Source organism: Acomys russatus, chromosome X, assembly GCF_903995435.1.
Source record: "Acomys russatus chromosome X, mAcoRus1.1, whole genome shotgun sequence".
In the NCBI taxonomy this organism is placed as follows: domain Eukaryota; kingdom Metazoa; phylum Chordata; class Mammalia; order Rodentia; family Muridae; genus Acomys; species Acomys russatus.
In genome coordinates, this window is record NC_067169.1 from 47,089,509 (window position 1) to 47,112,589 (window position 23,081).

The 23,081-nt window shown below is 44.3% G+C and overlaps 1 protein-coding gene across 2 annotated transcripts; it reads right to left on the minus strand.

Moving 5' to 3' along the window:
* Nucleotides 1-176: 176 nt before the first annotated feature.
* On the minus strand, nucleotides 177-22,840 carry Las1l (LAS1 like ribosome biogenesis factor). 2 transcript variants are annotated; one of them, XM_051140948.1, is made up of 15 exons: nucleotides 22,593-22,840; nucleotides 21,778-21,903; nucleotides 20,373-20,442; nucleotides 18,073-18,154; nucleotides 16,845-17,141; nucleotides 16,466-16,512; nucleotides 15,462-15,571; nucleotides 13,038-13,123; nucleotides 12,679-12,729; nucleotides 12,171-12,377; nucleotides 11,577-11,724; nucleotides 6,272-6,360; nucleotides 5,219-5,686; nucleotides 795-945; nucleotides 177-529 (listed from the first exon to the last, which is right to left on the minus strand). In XM_051140948.1, the coding sequence occupies exons 1-15, from the start codon at nucleotides 22,778-22,780 to the stop codon at nucleotides 409-411; spliced, it is 2,241 nt and encodes a 746-aa protein (XP_050996905.1). In that variant the 5' UTR covers nucleotides 22,781-22,840; the 3' UTR covers nucleotides 177-408. The 2 variants fall into 2 exon arrangements, with proteins under 2 accessions (XP_050996905.1, XP_050996906.1); XM_051140949.1 differs by lacking the exon at nucleotides 12,679-12,729.
* Nucleotides 22,841-23,081: the final 241 nt, after the last annotated feature.

Sequence of the window (23,081 nt, forward strand, 5' to 3'; positions counted from 1 at the left end):
GAGAGGGATGCAGAAATAAGTTTAAAGAGCCAGGCAGAAGGTATGTCTACAGTCTAGCTAGGAAAGCAATCAGAATTGGCATATTTAATAGGTCCCAGGCTCCAACTTCTACTCAAAAGCCTGCTACCATCCCACCATTTTTAGAATAGCCACAAAGTAAGAGAATTATAAAGGTCTATCCTAACACATACATCTCTCATCTCACAAACACCATGACAAAAATCTGTTTATTATTTTTCAAAGGAAAACAGAAAGGGAGGGGGCATCATTCACATTTTCATTGTGCTGGAAAGCTGAATTGATGGCTGATCTCAATGTTTCCCAGGTTGTCCAGTCCTGCCATAGGTGGATTCTGGACTGAGCTGTGACTATGGCAGGGCTTCATGAACACTTGCATCAGGACAGCCATCAGAAGAGTTTCACAGAAGCTTTGAGCTCACGCATTTGTTCCTGGCTCCAGACACGGCCCTCTAAGTTGTGGCCACTGCTGCTGTTAGCATTGTTACTGCCATAACTTAGGCGCATATTGCTGCAGAGAAAGTATGCTGTCAGTCAGGGAAAGGGCAGCTCTAAACTGGAGCAGCTAAGGGAACTTGACTGGTATGTGCTTGTGGGAAGGGCCAACTTCCTGCCTGTCTTTATAAATAAGGGACAAGAGCTACTCTGACAAATAATTTCAGATGAGAACCAGGGTGGCTCTGCCCACTAGTACCCGCCCCCATAACACTTTGTTTCTTCTTATCCAGAAGGTGGCAGTCAAAGGGGTGCGAAATCCCACTGTCACACGTACTTACCCACTCCTGGACTTTGGAAGTTCTAGTCTGTGCTCTATTACAGGTTGGTCCAAAAGATACATAGTGTCATAACTGTCCAGCAGAAGCTCCCCTGGGTCCTCAGTCTGACCTGGTGTGCGGCCTATGGGGAATGTACCCCACCGCACATCTTCTGTAAAACACAGAGAGACACAAGAGTGAGCTTGTGAAAAGTGAAAACTACACTCAGATACCATCTTACCTCAGACAGAATGGCAGCTATTAAGAAAACCAGTACCAACAAATGCTGATCACAATATAGAAAGGGAACTCTCATACACTGCTGAGGGGAATATAAACTAGTCCAGCCACTGTGGAAGTCAGGATAGGGGTTTCTTGAATCAAAAACAAACCACAAAGCCAGAGTACCTTTCTGCTCAGGTATAACCACTCCTGAGTATTTACCCAAAGGACTCCAAAATCAACATATCACAGAGATATTTACACACCAGTGCTTATTACAGCATTAGTCACAGTAGTTAAGTCATTGAACCAACCTAGGTGTCCAAGAACAGAGGAATGAATAACAAAAATGTGATATACAAAATCAAGGTTTGTTTTTTTTAGTTCTCAAGAACTATGTCACATTGAAAGAAAACAGATGGAACTGCAGAAAACCATTAAGTAAGCCAATCTCAGAAAGACAAATACCATGCTTCATCTCATTTGTCATTTCTAGATGCATAAAATCATGTCTGACATTAAAGGAGAAATTTGAACAGTCAAGAAAAATGAGGTGAACTAATGGCAGAGAACGAAATGAGGATAGGAAAGTATGTTGGGTAATATGTTTAACATACAATTTCACAAAACTTAAAAGACTTTAAAATATTAATAAACTATTTACAGAAAAGAAGTGGGCTAATGACCTGGTTTTCCTACTAGTATACAGGCCCACCCCCATCTACCGAGCCCCCTTAGCCAATTTAGCACAGGCTTTTTGCACAGGCTCTGTCCTCACTGTTACCACTTCTCAAGTACATATTAGCACGTCACCATCTTAGCACTTTCTAAGTCTTACCTCATGTGCTTACATTATACGCACTTTATATACCTAGAGACAGTTTTATCCCTTCTCATATTCGTCTCAGATAGATCTCCACAAAAACACAGCCATCTTCAGATATGTCTATATCAATGCATTAATTAATGAAAATCACAGAATTCTCACACCATGCCTTGTTCATACCCACCAATACTGAGGATTATCTAAGCAATCAAAATTGTTTATTTAGCTATACTTGATATAATGTGTATGAATGCCACATTCGTTCTTAGTAAGTAACCTTGTCCAAAGACATACACACACCTAAGGATAGATACTATCTCAGAGGTAACATATTCCACATGCTCTGTAGGTTATCATTCTACCAGAGGGAAAGAAAGAACACCACATATTCTAACCCCCAAAGATATGCACAGATGTACATACATTCCATTCAACGAATGTCTGCTCCACTCCCTGCCTCCCACAACTCTCATTTATAGGCAGAAACCTCAGAAATCTTTATGTTCCTATTTCTTCACATATGTACAAACACACACACACACACACACACACACACACACACACACAGAGGGAGGGGAGCAAAGAAAGAGAGAGAAAGGAATGAGAGCAAGATGAGGAGAGGAAAGGACTTAACATCACAACCTTTCCTAATTCATAATTTACAACTTCCCCAAAACATACATACATGAAGATGCTCCACTCTGGGATGAAACATTCTCCATGTCACTATGCCTTGGATGTATGACATTTTACCCTTCAATTATCTTTTTAATGTAAAAACCATAGAAATCACTCAAGGGATGTTTCCATTTTATATATTATGTATCAAATTATCACATGGCATCTCATAATCTCATAAATACACACAATTGTCAATTTAAAGAAAAGATGGGTTGAGGGTATATAGCTCAGTGGGAGATCAAACACCTAGTCTTTCCTGAGTCTGATTCCCAGAACTGTGCACACAAAGAGAAGAGCTATCCCTCTAACTGCCTAGCTCTCTAACCCTGGCTCTTACAGAAACTTGTATCTGTCTTAACGGTTTTAGCAGATCTTCACACAAAAGGATCACTCTAGCGCTGAGTTAACCGTTCCCATCACTAACATCCCCAAACCTATGTATATTATTGCCCAGGTCTCTTTAGCCTGACATCTTTAACCATAGCTCCACAGTGACAGCACAGAGACAATTCTAAAAGGCTGTCTCACCACCTAGTTTATCATAGCCCCTCCCACAGGCTCCACCGCTTCCCTCACATAGACATTGCGTCTTAGCTGATTCTGCTTCCTCTTCAGAAAACATCTACAACACTATGGCCTACTGAAGATTCTCTTTATAGCTCCTACCCCGCCCCGTCCTACTTAAATCTCTATTCCCATTCTATTCTTTTGGCTTGTAGCCATATATCTACTCTTACAATTTCCTCTCATATAACAAGCATCACAATTCTGTCACTCAAGGAACATCTTACTTCCTTATCAGATCCATCCCCATCCCCCCAGACATCTTACTGAATCTCTGGAATTGATCTTTTCACCATTAGAGTTCCTTTTTAAAATTCCATCTCTTGGGGCTGAAGAGATGGCTCAGTAATTAAGAGTACTGTCTGCTCTTCCAGAGGTCCTGAGTTCAATTCCCAGCAACCCCATGGTGGCTCACAACCATCTATAATGTGATCTGATGCCCTCTTCTGGCCTGCAGGTGTACATGCAGACAGAGCACTGCTTACATAATAATAAATAAATCTTTTTTTAAATTCCATCTCTTTATAAGTCTGGCATGTGGGAATTTAATAGCTCCGTCACAGCCTTCTCTTCTTCAGTCAGCAGAGTGAGCGCTCCTGCTCAATCTGGTGGGTGGTTAGTCTTGATTTCATATTCTAGCCTATACTGAATGTAATCCAAATCTAAATCAGCTTTCTGGAACTTCTAGGCCTCTGGTGGAGAAAATTAACTACCCAGTAGGTTTCCTGCACTCTTCACTCACCACCAGTTCCAGTTTATTGACCTCTGCCTCCATGTTGAATAGTTGACATTTCTCAGACCCTGGAGGCGCTTAAGCTCCCCTACTTTTCTCTTATACCCACATCTAACCCTACCCCACCCCATCCTACCACATGGACACAACTGTTCCTGTACCAATTTCTCTCTCTTTTGCTATTTACAAAGACACCAACTTCATTCAGCCTTCCTTGCCCTAAGAGGTGTTGTTTTGTCACTATGTCATGATTTACCTATTAGGTGTGGGGACGGATAGATGGGGACAGACAAACACACACACACACACACACACACACACACACACACACACACACCCCAAATGTGCTCACTCACCCCTTAGCACTCCCAGTCAGAGTTTTTATACCACAGTCCTTCCACACCTATCCTCATTGGGCAAAAGATTCATGACACTTTTTTCATAAGTCTCTTACTCCTAACTGGGCCCAGCTATTTTCCTTCTCGTTTCCAGGCTTCAGCACAGGGGCCATGCCCCTGCCTCCAATGTCCATGTACATAGACATGTACCACCCCATACTGACTGTTGTATTTGCTCCATGTCTGCCTCCCTTAAGGTTCCTTCTTAAACTAAATGAAGTCATTCAAAGGACTACCCTCAGAGGGGCAGATTCATGAACGTCATTCTCCATCACTCGTATCCCCTCTGGGCTTCACTTTCATAGACTTGAATGAACACCTAAAATCCAAACCACTCCATTAAATTTTTTTGATCCAGTTTCTCACACTTAATGCCCTGGATTGTAATACAGACAGCAAAACCCAGTTTTACCACCAGTCAGCCTCCATGTGCACACAGAAAGCACTGAGTGCACATGAAAGCATGTGCCCTAATAAGTACTATACCCCTGCCTTTTCATTCTTATGCTCTTACTGTCCAGGGCTCACACACAACTACGTTTATGAAACAGCAAATCAGTCTGACAGTGGTCCCTGATGCTTTTATCCAACCTAAGAGGGAAGCCATTCCTGTGTACAGTTGCCTCTGAGGCTTGCCATATATTGTCTCCATCTTGTTCCTTTCTCATCTATTCTCTAGGATAAAGGAAAGCCTCAAGAGTCAGCCAGCAGAGCACAATGGTATCAAGTAATAACCTCACCTACTCAGGAGGCTGAAATAGGGGGGTGTACTTTAACCCAAAGAACAGCAGTGTAGGCAAGCTTCATCTCAAAGAGTTAAAGCAGTAGTCAGGAAGGGGGGACGGCATGCCCTCAGGAGGCTATAACCACAGGATTTCAAGTCTGAGGTTCCACTGTGACACTCAATCTTAAGAGAGGTATGGGGAGGGGAAGAGGGAGATGGAAAGGAGGGAAGGGGCCAACCAAGATGGGAGGGAATCAATGATGGAAGAAAATAAAAGTGGGTTTAAGGGCTACTTACCAGAGCTTACTTGCCATGCTGAACCCTGCAAAGCTTCTTTTTTCCAGGACATGATCCTAGCAGCCTCAAAAATATAGGATTCCTGCATGAAAGAAAAAGACCCCACCTCCATTCCCTCTTCATCATCATCATCATCTTCTTCATCCTCATTCTCAACTTCAACCTCATCCACCTCTTCCTCTTCTTTTTCTTCAAAGTCATCAATTTCCTCCATATCCTCCACATTCTGATCCTGAAAGACCTTTTGCTCATCTTCCTCATCCTCCTCCTGCTCCTCCTCCTGCTCCTCCTCTTTCTCCTTTTCCTCCCCTTGCATGGCATCCATAGGGCTGTCTTGCTCTTTCTGTTGAATATTTTCTTCAGACTCACAGTAGACAAAAGATGGATATAAGTCCCTATATAAGATATCCAATGTGTACGGACTTTTCCCAATGGGAGGGGAACCTTCGTCTGCTTTCGCCGTCCCATCCTTGCCATTTGTTCCATCTTTGCCATTTGTCCCATCCTTGCCATTTGTTCCATCCTCGCCATTTGTCCCATCCTTGCCATTTCTCCCATCCTTGCCATTTGTCCCATCTTTGCCATTTGTCCCATCCTTGCCATTTGTCCCATCCTTGCCATTTGTCCCATCCTTGCCATTTGTCCCATCCTTGCCATTTGTCCCATCCTTGCCATTTGTCCCATCCTTGCCATTTGTCCCATCCTTGCCATTTGTCCCATCCTTGCCATTTGTCCCATCTTCGCCATTTGTCCCATCCTTGCCATTTGTCCCATCCCTGCCATTTGTTCCATCCCTGCCATTTGTTCCATCTTTGCCATTTGTCCTATCCTTGCCATTTGTCCCATCCTTGCCATTTGTCCCATCCTTGCCATTTGTCCCATCCTTGTCATTTGTTCCATCTTTGCCATTTGTTCTATCCTTGCCATTTGTCCCATCCTTGTCATTTGTTCCATCCTTGCCATTTATCTCATCCTTGCCATTTGTTCCATCCTTGCCATTTGCGCCTTTCTTGCCATTTGTGCCATTCTTGTCTTTTGCACCATTTGTGGCTTTCTCTCCATTCTGAGTATAAATGGAACAGATACGCAGCAGCTTCTCCTGCTCCTCTTGGGGTAAGACCTGTCCCATGGCTTTAAAGACTCTAAAGCAAATGGATGGAGGGAGCAGGAAAAGGTTAATGTCTCAAAGCTACCTCAAAGCCCAATACTCCAGGGTTTGAACTTGTTCTCTCAACTTCACCCCTCTCAAAGGCAGCATAACAGAGCATACAGAATGCAAAAGCCAATGAACCAGCTCTCTGCTACAGCTCTCTACTTTACTCCTATTCTACCACTCATTAGAATGAAGACGGTAACATCTAATGCCTAGGGTTCTTGGGAGGAAATTGAAAAGCTCACATAGAATGACTGGCAGAGTGCCTGGAGCACAGTGGCAGACAATAAATGATGGCTACTAGTCTGCACTGAAACACTACATAAACATACAAACTAGTAAATAGGCATGCAAGACTGGAAATCAGAATGGGAGAGCATTGCCTCCTATGGGCCTAATTGAGGAATCTGTCCTGAGGGCCAAGGATATGGGGGGCAGTGTGCTGGCTTCTTTGGCATGGAACACAATGTATGATTCCTTATGGAAGAAGCTACAACCCAGCCTGGAATGGAGAGAAAGAAAACTGCAGCAGCGGTTGACTAGAGAAAGTGAATCTGGAAGGGAGACCTGATGGGCACTGTGAATCGACTGTGGGTGCTGTAGGAGCAGAGAGCAGGGGGAGGGGGCAGAGACTGGGGAGCGGCTTCATGTAGGTGAGGCCCAGGGGGCCCAGGGGCAAGAGGGAGCCCACTGCCAGGTGGTCAGAGTACCCTGGCTGGAGGGCAAGGCCCACGCTGGGGAGCTGTAGGAAGAAAAGAAGACTGAGAAGGGAAGTGTGCGAAGGATGGGGCAGGCCACCTGCCAACTCTGAGGACAGGTCAAAGTTGCCATCTCTGAAGATCACCTTGTTAACCACAAGGAAGATGGCCAGGGTAGGGCAGCCTAGAGGCAAGAAGACCAGGGAGGCACCTGTTTTCTCAATTCAGAGCAGTGGGTTAGTGAGGACCTGGGGAACTGTTGGGAGACAGGGGAGGGAGGAAACTGGCAAGGACAGACACACAAAAGAGCGCAGCTTGGTGACCAATGGAAAGAGTTGAACAGAGGAGAATTAAACAAGATGATGCAGTGCACATAAAAGACAGTGCTAGTAGGGGCATGGTGGCGTACCACTGTAATCCCAGCATGCAGGAAGTAGAGGCAGAAGGATCTCTGTGAGTTCGAGGCCAGCATGGTCTACAAAGTGAGTCCAAGACAGCCAAGGCTACACAGAGAAACCCTGTCTCAAAAAGCCAACAACCAAACAACTTAACACAAAGACAGTGCTAACAACAAAGCCACTAACGACAGAGAGCTGCTGGGGACAATGAGCACACTTCCCAGAGCCTGGCCCCTAAGAGGCAGCTGGCACTGTGGGTCACACAGCAGGATGGAGGGATGGGGCACATCCTTCTAGCCATGAGGAGTGAGAAGTGTGCATGCTTTACAGAGAAAGCACAGCAGTGCATGCAGACTCATCACATGTGGCTGGCCACTGGTCTTTGGGGACAGAGCTGGGATCCAGTGACTAGATGGGGTGTCCCTGTCAGCAGGACTCACTTCATATTCCAAGGGGACACTGGCTCAGATTGGATTGACCTCCTGGCTGGGGCAAGATCCTGAAATGCTTACAACTTTATGTGAGAAAAAGCTAGGAAAAAACCCTACCCTCTCAGTGTCGTCCATTAGTGTGATTAATAATAAATATCCCCAGGCACTTGACGCTGGCAGAACGCCTTGTCACTGCTGCTCACTACCCATGGCTATCCCGCTATCCCCAGCCTCTAGTCTGTCCATTAGGTGCTGTGATGACAGGAATCATAAAATAGAGAGTAAGCCTGTCACTGCCTGGGACTGAGGTCAGGGGCTTAGATTGGTGGAAAGTGGAGTTCACATCCACGGAACTCAGGACCAAATTCTCATCCCATTATCAACAAACCACTGTGATTTTAAGGTACTTTAATTGTAGGTAACTTATCTTGAAAAATGTATTATACTTTCACCTCCTATAAGATTACTGTGTTGTCGGGCTTGGTGGTGCATGCCTTTAATCCTAGCGCTCAAGAGGCAGAGGCGGGCGGATCACTGTGAGTTCAAGGCCAGTGTGGTCTACAAAGCAAGTCCAGGAAAGCCAAGGCTACATAGAGACACTCTGTCTCAAAAAAACAAAACAAAAAAAAAGATTGCTGTGTCAATAGCCTATTTAAGGAAAAAAAAAAAAAAAAAAAAGCACAATGCCTGTTAATTCAGTATCAGTAGTATCTTTTATTTTTTTCTCTGGAAAAAAAACCCAAAAACTGAGACTCTGTATTTACACAACAACCGAGGTTTTCTGCCATAGTTCAATGTATTTGGAACATTATGGAAAAGCCCAGACTTAGAGACAGGCTACAGAGATTTCTGGCCCTAGTCAATGTGTAGCACACCTAGGCACAGCCCCTCTATTTTCCACTCTATATAATCGGTGATTTGATCTAAAGTCATTATTTCAGAAAGGTAGGATCTGTGCACAAGGAATTGTACCCAAGTGAGCCGCTGTTACTGATGGCATGTGTGGCATCCCTCTGATAGGCTTAGGTTGGGAGAAGATCTCCGGACCAGAAGCCTCCATGCTATTCTGCAGGCACTTAGGATTGGAAAGTACCTTGAAGGCCATCTAATCAAACCTTCCCATGCTGATCTTTTCACTCCCTCCCAAGTATATATTTATCCTACATTCCTTCGACATGTTGAAGATTCCTTCATTGTTCTCTCCTTGAAATGCTCAAATGCTCCTCCTTTGATGCTCTAGCCTGACTCCTCCAGAAACTGCTAGTTTGCTTCCCAGCTTCTTACTCATGTCACTTACAGTCGAGAGCTCAGACATCTGGCAACGCAGCGATAGAGCTTTGTCCCATCTCCTGAAGCTGTTGCCTTGGCTGAACTTGTATGTAAAACCACATTTTTATTTTATAAAAATGACTGTAGCCCAGGTGTCACTAAGTGTTCAAGAAAGACTTTTAGATCAAATAGACAGATCAAGAAACTAACATTGTCTTGGCATCCAGTCCCTCACTTCCCTCGTTCCCCAGACATTGAATCTTCTACTAAAACAAGCACTGCTGGTAAGGAGCTAGCCGAGGATATTTCATTCAGTTCAAGGGCATTTACTAAGGCTTGGTGCCTGGAGTTGTGATGTGCTGGAGTACAGACAGTCAATGCAGTGCTCTTGCCCTTGAAGGAAGGAGACACGTGAGTAGGGGGTGAGGAGGAGACACTGCAACACACATCTCAAATTTGGGAAATATTCAGGAGTCAACAGGATGGGATAGGATGTGCTACCACCAAGTGAGATCTGTAATAGTTAAGGAAGATCGCTCTGGAGTTGGACTGCCCACCAAAGACAGATGTTAAACATGCAGTCGAGTAGAGGAAACTGAACTGTAGAGGAAAGGACTGGACTAAGGAGATGTAGCCTGAGCAGTTTATACAGAGCAGAAATAAACACTGGCATTTTTAGTAGGTGTGGCATCCAATATTAATGCAGCAAACACAGCGACTAACAAGGAGCCCCGGTTTGGTTAATTAGGTCAAGGCAGCTTTGAGACTGAGTACCAACCAAACTGCAGCAGGTTAAAGAGGAAAAAGAAGAGTGAGAAAAAGTAACATGAGAACCACTTTTTGGAGATGGGAAAAGAAAAGAATGCCAAACAAAAATATGCATGGTCAAAGCAACACAGATCTTGCTTATGCTGTTATTACTCTTTTTTTTTTCTTTCTTTCTTTCTTTCTTTTTCTTTTTGAGACAGGGTTTCTCTGTGTAGCCTTGGCTGTCCTGGACTTGCTTTGTAGACCAGGCTGGCCTCCGACTCACAGAGATCCTCCTGTCTCTGCCTCCCAAGTGCTGGGATTAAAGGTGTGCACCACCACTGCCCAGCTCTTGTTATTACTCTTTTAAGATGAAAAAAAAAAAAAACAAAGAAACCATAAAACCCCAGACACATTCATAAAGGGTAAGAATCAGCTAAGAAAAGGAGACAATAAGGTGGGGCCCTAAGGATGCTGGCAGAGCTGACTGCTGAGCACAGACAGAATAGACTCTGACGCAGTGCAAGGCTACCGGAGATGAAGTGGTCAGTAAGCAAATGGTCAGCCACAGAACTGAAGCCTGGCATGAGATTGGAACTTGTCATGCTACAGAAGCAGCAATGGGCAGTGCTCTGTGGTTTTCTCAGGGAGAACTCTACAACGCAGAGTGAAGAATGAAAAGAACCAGAGCAGGGAAATCGATTCCAGCTTGAGAGCTTGCAAGTCAGACACTGCCAAAAGATTAGTTATTAGAGCAGAAGGTGCCAAGGAAAAGGGAAGTAACTGATGACAAAGCTGAGGAAGGCAGCCAGAGGAAGAAAAGAAAGAAAAGCATGGAGGCTGGGACACAGGTAAAAAGCAGTGTCATGGAATAGGAATGTGAAAACCAAAAGGACAAGACATGGTGGTCACCAAGTATGTACGGTATTAGGATGTTAGCTTTCAGAGGAAAGCTGAGCAATGGAATACAGTGCTGTATATAGTGGGGAATCAAAGTCTCTGAAGTTGAGGACATGCAGGGGTCAAATGAGTCGCTCAGATGAAACAAATACTGCTCTAGAATGCAGAAAGAGAATGAGGAAGAATGAGGGGAGAGGCTTAGGGCCAGGAACTGATAGAGAAGACGGGAAAGAAGGCAACCATGGGTATTTACAGGGATCCAAACGACTGTCCAATTGACCACACAACCTAGAGAGAACTAGGGAACTCACAAGAAATAGTTACCATGACAGGTAGGTATAGAAACAGAAAGGACACCAAATGTCAGGTAAAAACATCACTTCGCTAAGATGGCATTGGGGATCGTTGAGGATTATCAGAGGTATACTCTAGGAAGCAAACAGAGGAGACAGCACTGGGCTTGGAGCCAGAAGACCTGGGTTCAATAATAAACACCAGCTTCCACTCCTTGTGCACTGACACTCTGCAGGCCATTAGGCTAAGCATTCTCACACTGGACTCAGTTTAGCCAAGTCTCAAATTGAATGACCATAGGCATCAGCATTTTACCCTCCCCTTTTCAGACACAGTTCTCCCATCAGTTATTGGAAGGGATACTGAGCTAGACATCACCAAGGAGCCTTCCAATTCAGCCAGTCTAGTGCTGAGAGGCCCTGAGGCTTCCAGCGCCAAACCCTCGCACCAGATGGAATGAAGACTTACAGCTGAAGGAGTTGTGGGCTGGCCCAGCATGGTGAGCCCAAGCAGGACTCAATCACATGGGGCCAGTCAAGGGACGCAGAGCAATTAAACAGCCTCCAGTTCTTTCTTGCTTCCCACTGGCTTGCAGAAAACCACCGAGCATTCCGTCCTGAAAGAAAAAGAGGCTTAAAAGAAAGAACCATGTGAGCCCTCCACCCATTCTTTGACCTCAAAAGTTAAGCTCAATCCCCTCATCTCCCCAAGTCTCTACCCTCTAATTTGTAATTACTCAAAGCATTGAGTGCCCCATTTACATTGATTTGAGAAAAAAGATTTGTCCACTAATTCCTGCAGGACTCTCTTGAGCAACTTTAAAACTTTTTTTTTCCAAGACAGCTTTGGCTATCCTGGACTCCCTCTGTAGACCAGGCTGGCCTCGAACTCACAGAGATCCGCCTGCCTCTGCCTCCCGAGTGCTGGGATTAAAGGCGTGCACTACCACACCCAAGGAAGCTGTCCACATGGTGGTACTTTATAGCAGAGATGAGGACACACACTGGTGGAAGTTTTTGCTTGTGATGCCTGGGCCCTGGGACTAGGGCTGGTTTTCCTCACCAATCTTGGTGTTGGCCACGATCAGTTCAACGGTCCATCTAAGGATGTAGGTAGATCGGATCCCAGTGTTCCCCAGGGTAGACAACTCGGTGAACATCCTCTCCAGAAGGGCCTGTGTGAAGGTCTGGGTGTGCAGGCCCCTCAGCAGGGGTTGCCAGAACTGAGAGAATGGTCTTGGCACCAATACTTCACTCAAGTCGATGTTTTCTGGTTTGTGAGGGATATCCGTTGATGGTCGTGAACGGCATTGGGATCAAGAGCAAGAGAGTGAGAAAGCACCAAAGCAAGCCAGCAAGAGGGAGCGGGGAAAGAAAAGGAAAAATGTACACAAACGAGAGAGAACAGATACCCTCCCAAGTCCCAACAACAAGAATTGCCATTGCAGACGAGAGAAGGAAAGCAGAGCAAGGAAAAAGAAACCAGTTAGTATCTGGAAAACAACAACAATACAAAACCAAGTAAAAAAGAAAGAACTCTGTTTCTGACTTCAGCTTTGTCAATAACTCACTGTGTGAATTTGGTTCAGTAACTTCCCCTTTCTGGACCTCAGTCTGACCATCTGTAACATGAGGATGTTGGACTAGATGACCTCTCAAGGCCTGTCCAATGCTGCTGTTCTAGCTTTCTAGCTAGTGGCTAAATCACATTTAACAAGGCACAACAGTGTTAAGAAACCCCACCCTACCCGTTCCAACCCACACTAACCGATTCAAGCCCCATCGCTACACATCAGCAGGACAAGCTATCCTGCTCAGCCAAAAGGGCTGAGGTTTTAGCCCCACCCCTCCCCACACTCCAGCCCATTTCTGGAGTCCCCACATAAGAAACACTGAACCCTAAGGTTTCAGTGAACACCCAGAACCCTACCTTCATACTCTATCTGCAAAGCTGCCAGCTGTTCAAAAGTGGGAACGAGGAAGCCATCATCCAGAAAAGCATCCAGCACAGCATCCCTGAAGCAAATGGACAGTAGTTTAGAGAGGCATAACTGTACATGCTACAGCCCCAGCAACTCAGGAGACTTAGGAGGCTGAGGTGAGAGCATCATTAAGTCCAGAACCACCTGGCTAATATTACAAAACTGAGTCTCAAAAGAAAAAAAAGTCACCTTTCCAAATATGCTGGACTGATTCACTGGTTATTTAAAGTTGAAATTACTTAGGGAGCTGAAATATGGCTATGGTTCAATGGTACAAGACTTAATGTAATGTACATATGAGCCAGGGCCTAATTCCCAGTACCAAGAAGATGAAAAGACACACTAGAATACAAACTGATAAAAGGCACCTGTTCCTGCAACACTTCTATAGCAACTAATGTCTCTGGTTCAAATGTCCAAAGTACCAGTGAGAGAGACTAGAGACTAAGGAGATAACAATAACTATTAGTCTTCAGGCTCCTGGGACCGGGACTGAGCCAGAATCTGGAATCGGAGGGCTTTGACCATTCATGTAGTAAGCCTGTGGTGATATAAGTCCCATACATGAGAGCAGTAGTGACTGAATAACTCTTAATGACAGAAGAAATTAAATGCCTATGATGACCAGGTGCTTTTGGACCTCAGCTCCTACAATGTTTTTGTTTCCCCTGCTCATTTCTCTATCCTCTACATATTCCCTTCACACGGGCTACATTCTGTTAGATCCTAGAAGCAGAACTGTTAGGTATTCAACTGCTAGTACAAATATGACTCAGGCCTTCTTACAAAGAATCCAGATCAAAGGTAGAGGAGTTGAAAACACCAATAGGGTAGATTTCTCAACTCCATCTAGCTCAAACCTAAGTGAGCAACAGACCCTCCACAGCTACTAGCTTGCTAATAGCCGCTCCCAGCTGACTAGGTATAAAAGGAGTCAATAAGCTTTCAAGATGTCCCAGAATCTTCAAGGAACGGCAACACAGTCAGCTCCTTCTCTCCACCAGACCAGGCTTGAGAACACAGCAGTCCTTCCGCCAATCCCTCCTCTCCTCAGATAACTATCCTAGACCTTAAAACAGCCTACCCACTGCTTTCTCAGCACAAAAAGGCCGATACTACTATGTAGGTACAGGGGTCATTTTTCCCAGCTGCAGGGGAAGTTGTCCCTCAGACTTTTGCTGAAGGGTAGTAGAGCTAAGAAGTCTAGCATGAGCAAATTCTAATGAAATGCCTTTGGAACTAAGCATAGTGGGGTACACATATTTAATTCAAGCAGTCAGGAGGCAGAGCCAGATAAATCTCTGGTTCCAAGACTGCCTGGTCTATGCAAACAGAGCTATACAAACAACCCATAAGAGTGCGATCACCCTTAGAACTAGTCTTCTGGGAAGAAAGACAATATAACGAGATGAACCCCAGCTTACACGGCAAGCTTCCATCCAAACTCACCTACATCAAATCTAGTACAGATTCTTTACAACTCTGCATCTTAGATCTCTTTTAACTCTCCTTTGTAGCAGGGCCAGCACTGCCTCCATAATCTTTTAGTTTTGTTTTTTCTTTCTTCTCTTTTTGGCACTGTAGATCAAAACCAAGGCTTTGTGCATACTAGGCAACTGCTCTACCACTGGACCCCACCACATTCCAGGCCTTCTTCCACAGGCTGTGGGTAGGAAGTTCTCCAAAGCCCTTCCCAATCAAAGTTAGGCAACATACACAAGAGCAACTTTTTTTTTTTTTTTTTTTTTTTTTTTTGCCTACTCTGGCTGAATTGAAGCCTGCTGGCAGGGCAACATAGTGAAAGAGGAGGGAGCACAGTCTGAGAAGGCCTTTCCTCTGTCTGCCTAGCTACAACTACCCAAGAGATACTGACACCTTCCAAGAGCTGTTTGAAAGGACAGACTAGCAGTACCCCAAGACTGGTAGTGAAGTGGCATCTATCAAAGCCTTCTTCTATTTGCCAAAACTGCCACATTCCATGTGGTAGAGGGAAAAGGCTGCCAGAGAATGCATGACTACACACATTCTTTACTCTGGCTATTCTAGTAACTCACAATAGGCAACATGGTAGCTGGCAGGGTTCGAGACAACTCATACAGAAGACATAGTCACCATTTAGGGGAGGATTACCTCTAAGCTTTCCTAAAACACAGAACAGTCAGCTAGAATATGACAACTGCTTCCTCTTTCTGGTATAAGAAGTGAATTCAGGGCACTGTGCATGCTAAGAACTCGCAATCTGCCTACCTCAACCTCCCAAGTAGCTAGAATTACAGGTCTACATCACCAGGTATGGCTTGGAAATCAATTTCAATGAGGCTGTTATGCTCTACCCTAGAGAGCAGGCAAAACCAAGTTATCAGGTTACAAACCTGTCCTCCCACGAGATCCCCTTGAGTTCTTCCAGGATACACTGTACACGTGAGGAAAGATTATTCCACGCCTTAATAGCCTGAGGTAAATGTCTGTATTTCTCCAGCACCTAATAGCAAAAAGAGTCGAATCAGAAGTCTGGCTCTACCAAGCAACCCAACCCAAACCCCTCCAGGATCCCTTCTCATAAGACTCCAACACCGTTCTTAAGGGAACAGGACAAAGCACGCAGGGTGGGCCCATAACTTCTTTATTGTCCCCACCCCCACAACTTCTTTATTGACCAAGCAACTAAAAGTAAATAGGTTTTTTCCTTCTTACTCCCCGCCACCCCACACCCCCACCACCCCCCCCCCCGCCCCGCACCAAATCCTCTGTGGCCCTCAATCATCAGATACTCTCTTAGGTGCCAAATGGGAGCATTTGGTTTAAGATGAGCAGAGATGTTTGGGCCAAAGGGTAAGGAGCAAATAGCAGAAAGGAGTCATGGCAGCAAGAGAATTGGTGAGACCCAGGTTCTTATCCTAGTTCTGCCATTTACTGTGTATATAATCCTGAATATGTCCCTTCCCCCATCCAAGGTTTCAATGTGTCTATGGAAAAAGAAGAATGACCTAAATGGTTTCTGCACCTTTCTATTAAAAAGCACGCCTTAATTCTCATCTGACTTAAGGAAGCTCTTAAGCCCCACCTGCTGGTCATCTGGAGAATCACAGGACTCTACAATTACAGCCCATTCCCAGGAATCCTCTATACCACCAACTTCATTATCTGCTTGTTCCCTTCCATCAGATCACAGGATCATCTGATTAGCGGCTCTGCTGTAGTCCCCACCCTCTCCAAGAAATACCTTCATACTTTGCCACTTTTCTTCCGAATTCTGAGAAGTTCCCTCATGCTTTGCCACTTTCAAATTCTTTCCCAAGACTTCTCTCTCAGGTAGCTGGCAAGAGGGAAGAAATGTCTGGGGCACATGACAACATACCGCATCAAGAACACTAACCTTAAACTGTTCTTCCTCATATGATACCAGCAACTCTCGTGCTTTTTCTGAAAACAGAACGGAAAAGTCAGGAAAGGAAGCCTAGCTTCCCATTCTCTCTGGGAATCTGAGCCTCTTGTAGCTCATTTCCTGAACTATTAACTATAAACTAAAATTCCTTCCCCGCATACTTTACATAACTCAAGAAAGATGATGGGACAAATGCTATACTCATTCCATCATGAAAACTATCCCAATAAGACAGTTTGTCACAGCAACCTTTTAAAGCTGGGACCCACCACCGCCCACAGAAAGTACTCCGTCAGGGAAATAAGCGGTACTAACCTAAGCTTGACGGTTCCAGGCACACGGGCCTCTCTTTGCCCCCGTGAATACCTACCATACAACTCCTTATGTCTTGAAATAGGTTCTGGAGTAGCAGACTCCTCTTCATGGTCTTTATTGTCTGTCTCATCCTTGACATCCACCTCACCACTTATTTCTTCAACCGGAGGCTCTGGATTCTCTTCTACTACAGTCTCATCAACGATAATTTCACTTTCCTCTTCCTCTTCTTCTTCTTCTTGTTCTTCTGCTTCTATCTGGTCCTCTTCTAATTCCCAGGTTTCTTTCAGGCTGCTCTCCATTTGGCGACTCCAGAATGTCTTCTGAAGCCATTGCAGGACAAAGTAGCAACCTAGAAGAAGCAGGAGGGCGGGCCACCATGCCATAGGACCAACTATGGGCAAGTACCCTGCAGGTCCCCAGCTCTCTGGGCCTCTACTCTCATTCTGTATGCATAATGGTAAAATCCAAGAAAGAGAGAATTGGCTCCAAGGCTCAAATCTGAAATATCTACATATAGCCTCTCTTGCTTATTTTGTGTCTGTATTCTCCTGTTCACTGGTATCTTTCCCAGAGGAGAGGGGAAACTAATGCTGGCCTTAGACATGGGTGCCAAATAAAACAAGGGGTGGTAAATGGTACACTAGCTACTTAGACAGCCTTAGCCAAGTCTCTTCCCTTTTCTGGATCTGAGTCAGGGATTTTTAATCAAGATGGACGGAATATAAAAAGATTACCTGAGTTCATGACACTATGGTTAAACCTCTCAACCCACCCCTTCAGACTACTATACTACCTACAGAGCAAAATTTAAGAGGAAAAAAATATCCTGAGGTTACAGAGAAGCCAGGTTTAGATCCCAGCACCTAGAGCAGGTGGCTCACAACTGCCTGTAACCCTAGCTTCGGGGTATGGAGCAACCTCTCCTGGCCTCCACACACAAACAGTAAACATACCTCATGAACATGAATAAAAGTACCTTTGAAATTTTAAAAAATGGAACAATACACTGCCAATACATATTAAAACCTGAAAAAGGGTAATCTTAATCCTGATTTCATTTTTCATATTTTCCACATGGATTTTTGCATATAAAAACACTACATATTGTGATCACTACATATTATGAAAGCCCCTTCTACTGTAGCCAAAGTGAGTCTATAATAAATTTCATCCAGTCCTGACACAAGGTACAATCCTCCTCTCTGTTCCACATCCCCAAATGCCACCCAGCCCAGGCCCATGGGCTTAACTGAGAGGTATCACACCCATGGGGCACTCACCTCTGCGGCACTCATTCAGATGGGGCATTTTCTTGTGGGTCAACTTATGGCGAAGTTCAACAATCCAGTCCGGGATGTTCACCTGATTAGGTGTGCAGGATGAGTTTAGTTAGAAATGAGGAAATACTGAAGCTTGCAGAAACTCAGGGATGAATCACCGTGGCCATCGCTCCCCAGTGAGGGCTCCAGTCTTACTGATAGTCAAGATTAAAATCCAGGATTCCTGATTATATTTCACTGTTCAGTGGAAGTAGTCTTAAAATAAGAAAAGGCAACTACCCCCACCTACCAACCATTCTCCTTTAAGAGATTTCTGTAATGAGCATTAGTAATTACATTCTCAGCTTCCTTTTGCCCTTTCCTTCTCCTTTAACCTTCCTTGCCTCCCCCAAGAGCTGCAGGCAGTTTTTCTTCATGGTTGAGAACACACCTACCCTCAAAGGCACTACATACCTAACATATTCACTTAAGCCACAAATATCTGGCATTTTCTGGCTGCATGGTTAACTAGTTCTTTCCTCAGACTGCCAGCTCCATGGGGGCAGGTATTTTGCCTGCTATTCTCTTTTGTGTCCCTACCCAGTGGTATAATCAGGCTCCTCACTTTCATCAGGACACTCCAACCTAGCAGTGCTAGCCAACCCAACTGAAATGCAAGTTATGAGAAACAAGGGAGCAGCAATCTATTTCTCTAAAACTGTATGTTCAATCATCAATTCAAAAACATTCAGGTATGAGCTCCAACAGCACAAGAAATAATCCTAAGAATCGACACATGAATTACATGACATTAGGTTTCTGTATATCAAAGGAAATAATAGAGCAAAGAAAAAGCACAGCTTAGAAAATGGGAGAAAATCTTTGTTGAGCATATATCATACAAGGTATTCATAATGAAGAATCCCAAAGTTAAACAACAAAATATTATCCAATCAATAAATGTACTAATGTATAGTTCTCAAAGAAACATACACAGTCAACTAATATTTCAAATAGTGCTTAACAGTCTTAGCTATTAAGGAAATACAAACTAAACTTTTTCTTCTTCTTCTTCTTCTTCTTCTTCTTTTTTTTTTTTTTTTTTTTTTTTTTTTTTTTTTTTTGGTTTTTTGAGACAGGGTTTCTCTGTGTAGCCTTGGCCATCCTGGACTCACTTTGTAGACCAGGCTGGCCTTGAACTCACAGCGATCTGCTTGCCTCTGCCTCCCGAGTGCTGAAATTAAAGGTGTGCACCACCAAACCTGGTCTAAACTTTTTCAAGATTTGAGAAAATAAGCAACAGCACTCAGAAGGCAGAGGCAGGCAGACCTCTGTGAGTTCAAGGCCAGCCTGCAGCCTGGTCTACAAAGTGGGTCCAGGATAACCAAGGCTACACAGAGAAACCCTGTCTTGACAAACCAAAACCAAAACCAAACAAACAAACAAATAAAAAAACAAGCAACAGTCAATGCTGGTGAGGATATGGGGAAAAGAGAGCTCTATTCACTGCTAGCAGGAGTGTAAACCGGTATGGCCACTAGAGCATCAATATGGAGGTTCCTAAAAAGCTAAAAAAAAAAAAAAAAAAAAAAAAAAAAGATCACATGATCTACCTATCACTCCTGGGCATATCCCCAGGGATTCTAAGTCAACATAACACAGAAATACTTACCCACATTTACTGCTACCCTGAATCACAACAGCAGCAATACATAATGAGCAAATAGGTCTATCAACACATATAAAGCAACATGGGACATCCAGAATGGAATTTTATTCAGCTATAAAGAAAAATGAAAGCATGACATCTTCAAGAAAACAGACAGAATTGCAGATCAGTATGTGAAGCAAACAAAATAAGTCAGAGTCAGAAAAACAGGTATTTCATAAATGTTCTCCCATGCAGCATCTAGATTTAAATGTATATATGTGTGTATCTGTGTTTAGGACAAGAATGCAGAAAGAGGACTGTGGAGGAGGGAGGAAGGGATCTAATGAAAGGGATAAGGAGAACAAGTAAGGCTAATGGAATGTGACTTGCAAGCAAAAGGAAGAATTATTTGAGCGAAGAGGAGGAATAGGAGTGGAAAGCAGAGAGGGGCAAATAAAAACAAAGCATAATGACACATGTATGAATGTTGCAGTGGAACACATAATTTCACATATTAACAACAACAACAAAAATCTTGAAAGTTAAGGGTCTGAAGCTCCTACTGGGTTTACGTGGTAGTGACAAGATAAATTTGCATACCTTACCCCATGTGCCATTTAGGAAGCCCTCCTAGAAAAAGAGAATGAGCATACCAAATTGTCACACATACCTCCTGAGCCAAGTACTTGAGGGGGAGGTTAGAACATTTTGTCTTCCTCTCTGAGATAAGATTCACAAACCTGAGTTAGGAGAGAAAGACGTAGCATTATAAGTCCAAAAAAATGTTTTACTCAAAATTCCTTGTGAAGTTACTGACACTTTGTATTTCTTTCTACAACCTTTCTACTGACTGGCCTGCTCTCATGATTGCTGTCAGCCAAAGTCAGGACAGTCTCACCCACTCCAGCATTTACTAAAGACTATGCTGTGTACTTATAATACAGATAAGTAAGACACTGTTCTGGTCTTGGCAAATTTGGTCTAGAATAATCATGACATTATGGTAGAACCTAATATGCTATAGATGTCATTAGAAATGACTATATCAAATGATAAGTGGAACACAAATAAATGACAGAAACAGAGGAAAAAGGGGGAGACATCAATTCAAAATAAACAAAAAAGGCTTTGACGTATGAGAAAACCCAGTGGTAACCCTACTGCAATATGTATGAAATTGTCAGAACCATTATGATTCATTTAAATTGGTAACTCTCAGCCTGTGTCTTTTCTTCCTCAATGCATCAACCTTTCAGCATTCAGGGAGGAGAGAAAAGAAAAAAGGTAGTGCAAGGAACCCACTCCACCACCATCTGTGTGTGTGGTAGCAAAGGGAATGGTAGGATGGTTGGACAACCCACAAGAAATTAAGGCAAGGAACCACTCAGAAAAAATTCTGAGCTGGGAACAATGGCACATGTCTGCAATTCTAGGTAAGAGGATCACCCTGGGGTAGGATGGCAGCCTGAGTTACAAAGTGAACTGCAGACCAAGAGGCATACATAAAGAAATCTTGTCAAAAAAAAAAAAAAAACAGTTTTGGATCTGCGCGCTCTGGTGCACACCTGTAATCCCAGCACTCTGGAGGCAGAGGCAGGCAGATCACTGTGAATTTGAGGCCAGCCTGGTCTACCAAATGAGTCCAGAACAGACAAGGCTACACAGAGAAACCCTGTCAAAAAAGTTCCTGGTGACAAGTTAATAGATTGAAAAAAAAAAAAAAAAAAAAAAAAAAAAAAAAAAAAAAACCAGATTGTTAAAGCTGAATTGGATCTAAATACCCAACGTGTTCCAAATTTCACATCCCCTACACATATTCCAGAAGGGAAGGAAAAAACAGAAGAGAGAAGGCTTTCTGGGAAAAGTATCAAAGAGGATTGTCTAGATAAGGCATAGTTGTGAACATGGCATAGTCACAGCCAAGTTAAACAATCATAGGTTGGTTCACACACAAAGACCCATCCAGGGCTTTTTTTTTTCTTCAGGTAGCACCTGAAGGCAACCTTTTAAGATCCATGCGTATCCACCTCTAGTTCCCAAGGCCAAACCCCAGTGTTAGCCGATTCAGATCTTACCTGACCAATGCCATGCCATAGAGCAGTCTAAGTTCATCATTGCCCAAGCCACCAGCTACATCCATGAGCTTACATCGAACCAGGTCAGCAGTAGAAGCCACAGCCAGGGGCAGATCGTTACCTAACCTAAAGGGCCACAGTCCACCATCACCATAAAAGTCTTGACATTCTTCCACCCTCTACCACAGAATCTCGGTTGCTACACAATATTCCCATGATACTCTGAAAAGTGCATTGGAGATACAAAACACTGCGGGGTGGGAAAGACAGGGTAAAGTCCCTGAGACCCCCACAGTAATAAAGGAAATGGGAAGCTGGCTGGAGTCCACAGCGCAGCTTAACTGCTACATGCATCAAGAGTTGTGTGGGCACAGTCCATTCTCTCCCCTTCAAACTATTTAGCTAGATAAGCCCCAAATCTCGATACCCCCACCCTCATCAAATGAGCTGAGCAGCCACTTCAGTCCCCAGTCTAACCTAAAGGGCGACAGTCCAATCCCTTACTGGAACCAACGAGCCACGCTAGCATATCAACGTACTCCTGCCTCAAGTCCCCTCTATTTTGCAAGTAAATATTAAAGCTCACAGATACGATATTATTGGGACATGGGACATCATCCTTTTTTTTTTTTTTTTTTCCTTTCTTCCATGGTATAAGTACAAGTGCTTGTTTGCAACTTTGCCCCGAGACACTTAGGAGAGAGGCGCCATAAGGCAATTTCAGGGAAGGATATATGGATGATTGGGGAACTCGACCACGGAAGGAGTGAGGCACCACCAGCACCCAGGCAAAAGGCCGACCCCCGCCGCCTTACCTGCTCCTCCATACCGTAATACGGTTCAGCGCATACTGCTGCAATTTCAGATCATCACAGAACAAATAAACCGTCACTTGTTCCCACTCAGCCTTGCTGAGCCAGGAGACCACAATTTTCTCAGCACGCGGCGTCTCAGGCTCTTTCTCTTTGAGCTGCCCATCCCAGGCACGCCACACGCTCTCCATCGCCGCGGGACCGAGACCCGGCCTAGTCCCGAACTCCCACCAGGACTGAAGAACGCCGAGTGCCGCTGGTTTCCACCTTCTTCCGGTAACGTGCTACTCTTGCTCCCAAAGGAGCCACGTCATCAGCCAATTAGAGAGCGTGACCCCGACGGAAGCCCGCCTCCCACTGTAAGTATGGCCAATTGGAACGTGGGACACAGGCCCCACCTGCAGGATTACGTTGGCACTCACTGCCGGATGTGTTCGTTTCACAAAGCCGCCTTACCAGAACCACAGTCGAGTCAGCTTCTAGGTTCCGCTA

Coding starts and splice junctions, on each gene's coding strand:
- Las1l (XM_051140948.1), bottom strand. CDS start 22,780: ATGGAGAGCGTGTGGCGTGCCTGGGATGGGCAGCTCAAAGAGAAAGAG. Junction 946..5,218: donor AGCATGGCAAGTAAGCTCTG/GTAAGTAGCCCT, acceptor TGTGTTTTACAG/AAGATGTGCGGTGGGGTACA. Junction 530..794: donor CTTCCAAAGTCCAGGAGTGG/GTAAGTACGTGT, acceptor CTTTCTCTGCAG/CAATATGCGCCTAAGTTATG.